This window comes from Olea europaea, unplaced genomic scaffold (assembly GCF_002742605.1).
Source record: "Olea europaea var. sylvestris unplaced genomic scaffold, O_europaea_v1 scaffold1355, whole genome shotgun sequence".
Classification (NCBI taxonomy): Eukaryota; Viridiplantae; Streptophyta; class Magnoliopsida; order Lamiales; family Oleaceae; genus Olea; species Olea europaea.
The window spans coordinates 169,849-176,202 of record NW_019231051.1 but is presented as its reverse complement, the minus strand read 5'-3'; the positions used below and the strand labels follow the sequence as shown (position 1 = coordinate 176,202).

General features: G+C 33.0%; 1 protein-coding gene and 1 long non-coding RNA gene across 3 annotated transcripts; both read left to right on the top strand.

Moving 5' to 3' along the window:
• Positions 1-510: 510 nt before the first annotated feature.
• On the top strand, positions 511-4,302 carry LOC111375291. 2 transcript variants are annotated; one of them, XR_002699288.1, is made up of 8 exons: positions 511-950; positions 1,044-1,175; positions 2,140-2,232; positions 2,346-2,755; positions 2,873-2,947; positions 3,041-3,193; positions 3,294-3,442; positions 3,996-4,302. It is a non-coding gene; the product is annotated as an uncharacterized LOC111375291 (long non-coding RNA). The 2 variants fall into 2 exon arrangements; XR_002699287.1 differs by lacking the exons at positions 511-950; positions 1,044-1,175; positions 2,140-2,232; positions 2,346-2,755 and having other exon boundaries at positions 2,770-2,947.
• A 26-nt stretch (positions 4,303-4,328) lies between these two features.
• LOC111375295 (LRR receptor-like serine/threonine-protein kinase GSO1) lies at positions 4,329-6,137 on the top strand. The gene is made up of 4 exons (XM_022998097.1): positions 4,329-4,736; positions 4,797-5,271; positions 5,380-5,577; positions 5,638-6,137. Exons 1-4 carry the CDS (start codon positions 4,329-4,331, stop codon positions 6,117-6,119), a joined length of 1,563 nt encoding a protein of 520 aa, XP_022853865.1. The 3' UTR covers positions 6,120-6,137.
• The last annotated feature ends 217 nt before the right edge of the window (positions 6,138-6,354 follow it).

The window sequence follows — 6,354 nt, the reverse complement described above, 5'->3', positions numbered from 1 at the left end:
TTTTTATTTAAACATCTTTTGACTGCATTTGGGACTGATTAAAGAGCTAACAGGGAAAAAAGTAATGGATTAAAATTTTAATAATTCATTGTTTGTACCACTAGAATGAAACTGAGTTGCTTTTGTCAAAGTCTCCCACGTATTAAACATTTTAGTCCCAGGTCAAAGTCTCCTCATTTTAGTTTGCACCATTTTCCTCTGGTGGTCCCTTAGCTTGAGACATTACTGATAGGAAACATATGGTAGAATTCATTTCGCCATTAATTAGTCAAGAATTGATTGATGAATCTTAATTTCTTACCCCCAAAAAAAAAAAAAAAGGACCAAGAAGAAAAAAAAATATACACGTCTTATTTTTTATCAGGAAATTAGAAGAAATTTCCTGGAGTTTGGACAATGACTTAGGGACGATATTTTTATAAGAAATTTCCCGTTAGTTTGCAGTCAATCAACTGTACATCAAGTTTCCCCTTTAAAAAGGGATGCTACCAAAGCTAAAAATCCACCAAGCAACATATATAAGAAATTTTACAGGGTTGCTAATAACTCAGATAGGCCACCATTAGTGTGTTCATAATTAAGAAAGATGGGAATAAAGTTACGGGTAATGTTAGTGATGATGATGCTTTCACTACTAAATGGATGGTATTGTTTAGGGTGTTGGGAGGAATAGAGGATTGCTCTTTTGCACCTCAAAGAAAATATAAACTTTCCAGATGAAAAATTGCTACCTTCATGGGTGGTTAATGAGATTGGAACTGATTGTTGTCAATGGCAAGGGGTTGAATGTAGCAACACAATTAAACGAGTAATCCAAATTAATCTTGATGGCGCTAGGGATCGGAAATTTGAAGATTGGTATTTTAATGCCTCTCTATTTCTTCCCTTACAAGAGCTCAGAAATCTCTCTTTGTGGAGTAATAAATTGGTTGGTTGGATTGAGAATGAAGGTATGATGCCATCTCTCTTTAATTAGGTAGATTCATTTTTTTCATTCCTATTTTGTTTGAGTGATATTACAGATATGTTGAACTTTGTTGTAGGTTTTGATAGATTGTCGATGTCGAGAAATTTGGAGGCCCTTTATTTGGATGGCAATTCATTTGATCGCAAAATTTTGTCATCTCTTAGTCAACTTTCTTCACTCAAGCTCTGAAAAAAAAATTACAGCAATAGTAAGTTCAATAAACTTCATATTCTGGTAGTTATTTCGTAGATCATGTAACTATCGAAGAATCAACCCTTAGAAAATAAATCAAGTCATTATAATTAAACTTTTTTTTTTTTTTTGGTTGCCGTATAAGATAAGCAATTTTCCTAAACCTTTAATTTTCTCTATTAGAAGTGCAGATCAAACAACCAATTTAACCTTATTACTGTATTATGAGAAAAAGCAGAGGGAGTAAATAATTTTAAAATACAGTAACAGTCAAACATTTTTTGTGAAAAAGCATATAAGTGCAAGAATTTTTGGAGTGAAGAGAAGATAACAGATTTCCAACTTTCGCTAATTCTATGAATGCAAAAATAGTCCATGAAAAAAAAGTAAAAAAATACGAAAGCCAGAAGCCAGAAGCTTAACTTGAGATTTTATCATTAATTTAGTTGTTTGGAAAAAAGAATATCTTGGTTTCATTTTAGATAAATCTACTTACCGTAGTGGTAATGAGGAACTTCAAAATATCTACATATATAGGAACTTCAAAATTATGCAAATTACTCTCCTATTACATAAAAACATTTGTCATTTGTTCCTTCCTAATAAGTTTACCATTACTAAATGTATATGTTAACAGTATTGAGATAGATATTAATAGTGCTAATCAACCCAAGTAATTCAAATTGAAAAAAATTAAGGGCATGCTTGGTACTTGAAAATACAACAAATAAGACATTTTCAACTTTAATATCGGAATACACCTTACCACAAAAGCAATAATATTATTTTCATGATACCCGACCATTGTGATTGCTTTTCAATGTTTAATAGCTTGATGAAACATCAGCCATAATATTATTCAGTGTTTCATTATGGAATACACCTTTCTTTTTGTTTAATTATTTTCTCTGGGCATCATTTTAATGTTGAATAGCTTTAACGAAACATATATTTATTTTTTATTAGAAATCATTGTGTAGGTCGTGAAAGACTCTTCGGATTAACCGAGCTGGAAGTTCTTGATTTTGCATATAATGATGGGATAATCGATGATGATATACTATCAGTGCTTAGTGAGTTTTTTTTTTTCCTGCAACCTGATATATTGTTTTTAGGTCATAGGACCTTTTAATTTTTTTTAATTTTTTATTTATTTATTTATTTTTGTTTTTGTGTTTTCCGACAGATTTGAATGATTTTATCAATTTGAAGGAGCTCGACCTACTTCAAAATAAATTTAGAAGCTTGGGTACCATTTACAGTATATCATCTCATTTCGTTCTTTATCCTCATTCATTTTTAGTTTCCTTTTCTTTCGTTAATTCACTTGTGCCTTATTATGTATGAACAAAAGCATTCATATTATTTTGCTCCCATGCCCTCCCTTTCACTAAATAGTAGTTTGTTGTTTATTAGATATTATATTGTAACTTATTGTGGATTTGGCTATACATACATGTCTAAAATATTTGAAGGTCCTTAATTTACAATTAAACCACTTCAATAATAGCATTTTCTCCTCACTTCACGGGCTGTCATCACGAAAGTTTCTAGATCTCTCTTACAATGAACTAAAAGGAACCATCCAATTTAAAGGTTAGTTGCGTAGTTTAGAGCTCATTATTTTTCTTATTTGTAGTCAAACGAAGCTGAGTTCTCAATCATTATTTTCACATTTTGCTTGTACATATTTATTTCTCTACCTCCATCTAGATTTACGTGCTTTGAGTAATTTGGAGGAGCTTTATCTAAGTGGTAATGAGGTTGACAACTTCACAACTCTAACAGGTAGTCAACGAGGTTTTTCAAGTCTATATTTTCCAAATAATTAACGTCAATACGCTTATACTGAATATTACCCTAGAGAGTTCTACATTTCAGGCATCAAAAGTATGCATTGTCTCCAAGTGCTAAAAGTAAATGACATTAGGGTCTCCAACATTAGCCACATGGTGCAATCTTTGAGGGCATTTTCTTACCTCAAGTACTTTTATTTTCAGTACAATTATGTAAGCGGAAGTATTGGATCTTATGGTAAGCCAAAGGACCTACAATTCCTAGTCACATAAATTATAATACTAATTACAATATGAACTCCAATTCTAATGCACCTCCCATTGCTTACATGTATAAGAGTTGAGACATTTAAGACAGCTGGAGGGATTGTTCTTGGATAATTCTACTATGGATTGGAACTTTCTACAAAGTATTGGAGCACACTAACTTTCCTCAAGATTTTATCTTTGTCTAGATGCGGACTCAATGGCACCCTTCCCGTTCAAGGTAAACGTCAACGGCTTGTTTGGTGAACAATGTTTTTCATGACTTGACAAGCTGATTAACGAATTGTTTCTTCAATTATTTCTATTTTCACAATTTTAAAAATTTCCTTGCATCTCAATCATACTTTTGGTTAATGCATGCAAGGTCATATCACTATTCTCTTTTAATGGATGCAAAATTACTATAAAATTTTTCAAAAAACAATAGATATTGATTACCTCACTATTAAGTATAGAAAATAATTTGTGAAAACTAAAAATGAACCAGACCATTTCTTTTGTATCAAAAGAAGTTTAACTTTGTCAATTAGGACTTCATAATTAATATAATTTAAAGAGTATTGGCTAACCATACATAGCTAAAAGTAATTAAATTTTTTAAGTATGTTAACAGTTACATTCAAAATAATTAACTTATTGTCGTCTCACCAATAAATAAATAAAAATCACTTTTAAAAATGAAACTTTCTTACGTGAAAGTAAGTTCACAGATTAAAAATGCTTTCTTTTATAAGCAAAGCCTTTATATTCCCTTGTATTCGTTTGATTTGCAGGGTTGTGCAAACTTAAAAACCTCCAAGAGTTAGATCTTAGTTGGAATGAGTACGAAGGAACACTTCCTTCATGTGTTGCAAATATGACATCTCTTAGATTGGTTGCCCTCTCACACAATACATTCACCGGAAATATCGCCTCCTCTCCACTTTTGAAACTCACATCGCTTGAATATCTCTCCCTTTCAAGTAACAACTTTCAAATTCCAATTTCTTTCAAGGCATTCTTTAATCATTCAAACTTTTAAGTTTTTATTTTTGGAAAACAATGAAATAATAAATGACAAAGAGTTGGGAAATTGGGTTCCCAATTTTCAGCTAGAAGTTGTTAGTATGCAGAATTCAAGAGGCCGTCCATCACTACCCAACTTCCTTTACTATCAATCCAATTTGAGAAGTCTTTATCTCTCAAATAACAGCATAGGAGGTAATTTTCCAACTTGGTTGTTGGAGAACAACACACGACTTAGGGGACTATACCTGAGGGATAATGCTTTTACAGGACCTCTCAAGTTGCCAACAAGCACCAATCCTAACATGGAGACTTTTGATGTATCTGATAACAAGTTCAATGGACATGTTCCAACTAATATAACTTCAATTTTTCCAAACTTGGTTGTGTTAAACATATCAACAAATATGTTTGATGGTTGTGTACCATGTAGTTTTGGTGACTTCAAATCTATAGAATACATAGACTTGTCCAACAATCACTTGTCAGGCACAATATCGCAGGAATTAGTAATGGGATGATTTTCTCCGTATTTTCTCAAATTATCGAATAATAAATTGCAATGACAGATATTTCCAGAATCTATCAACCTACAATACTTGAGATATTTATATCTAGACAGTAATGAGTTCTCAGGCGCCATTCCGAAGAGCTTGTCTACCATCCTTCTTTTATTGTTAGACGTTAGTAACAACTGTTTGTCAGGCAGAATTCCTACATCAGTGGGTAATATGACAGCATTGATTGAAATTTCTCAGTCTAACAACCAGCTCGAGGGTCCAATACCGGAGGGAATCTGCAATCTCGATCTTTTCTTCTTAGATTTATCTGAGAACAAGTTATGTGGTTCAGTCCCATCTTGCTTCAATCCATCACGGATGCATCATGTCTATCTGAATAATAACCAATTGGAGGGTAAGCTCCCATATGCATTTTATAATAGCTCTTATTTGGAGTTATTGGAACTTAGACGGAATAAGTTCATTGGACGTATCCCTCATTGGATTGGCAATCTATCAAGGCTGAGTATTATTCTTCTCGGAGGTAACCATTTTGAAGGCACAATCGCTCACCAGTTTTGTGAGATGGACCAACGGAGCATGATAGACCTTTCTTTTAATTTTCTTTAGGGTCAAATCCCGCCCTACTTAGGTAACTTCACCATGAAGAATTCTGGAAGGTTTGAAGGACCATTATTGTATTATAGTATAACACTCATATCTTACACGGATAAGGTTGAGTTGAAAACAGCCTATCACATGACTTTCCAAGTAACTGAATATTTCCAATCAATTGACGTGCCAATTACAGCAACATTCATGACAAAGAGAAATTATTATACTTACAAAGGTAGCATCCTCAATTACATGTCAGGAATTGATCTCTCCTCTAACAAATTACATGGTTAAATTCTGGATGGCCTTGGAAATTTAAGTGAGATCCACTCACTCAACTTGTTGCACAACTATCTTACTGGAACAATTCCAGAAACATTCTCAAACTTATGTCAGATTGAGAGCTTAGATCTCTCCTGTAACAACTTAGGTGGGAGGATCCCCACTGGTATGATCAAGTTATACAATTTGGCTGTCTTCAATGTGGCACATAACAATTTAACAGGTATGATACCTGCGAAATTTCAGTTTGGGACTTTTGATGAAGGTAGTTATCAGGGAAATCCTTATCTTTGTGGCCATCCATTACCTGTGGACTGTACTAGCACCGGATCAACATCGGTCTTGCCATCTGCTGATGATGAAAGTGAGCAGGTTTTCTTTCATCGAGGTTTATATAATCCATTTTTGAAGCCGTGTGTTCTGGACAACATTCCCATTTTCCAAATCAAGGTATCTGCTTTAATTCTGTATGAAGATCATTATATACTATACTAACTTTTATAACTAATATATATTTACTATCTATCTAATCAATTTTGTCATTTTTCCTTCTAGATTTGATAATTCGAAAGTAACGAAGCAGTGAAGCGAATTATAACAGCATGGTAGGAAGCAAATATGGCCGTGTGTGCATATTCAATCATAAAAGTAAGAAATAATTTTGAATTCCGTACTTGTATTAATACATGGAAAGGTGATTTGTTTCCCAGCTAAATGTTTTTGTTGAGCA

Bases quoted from the DNA above. Each gene is read 5' to 3' on its own strand.
- LOC111375295 (XM_022998097.1), top strand. From the start codon at position 4,329: ATGCAGAATTCAAGAGGCCGTCCATCACTACCCAACTTCCTTTACTAT. The intron at 4,737-4,796 runs GTAATGGGATGA...TTGCAATGACAG, and splicing joins GCACAATATCGCAGGAATTA to ATATTTCCAGAATCTATCAA. The intron at 5,578-5,637 runs GTAGCATCCTCA...TACATGGTTAAA, and splicing joins AAATTATTATACTTACAAAG to TTCTGGATGGCCTTGGAAAT.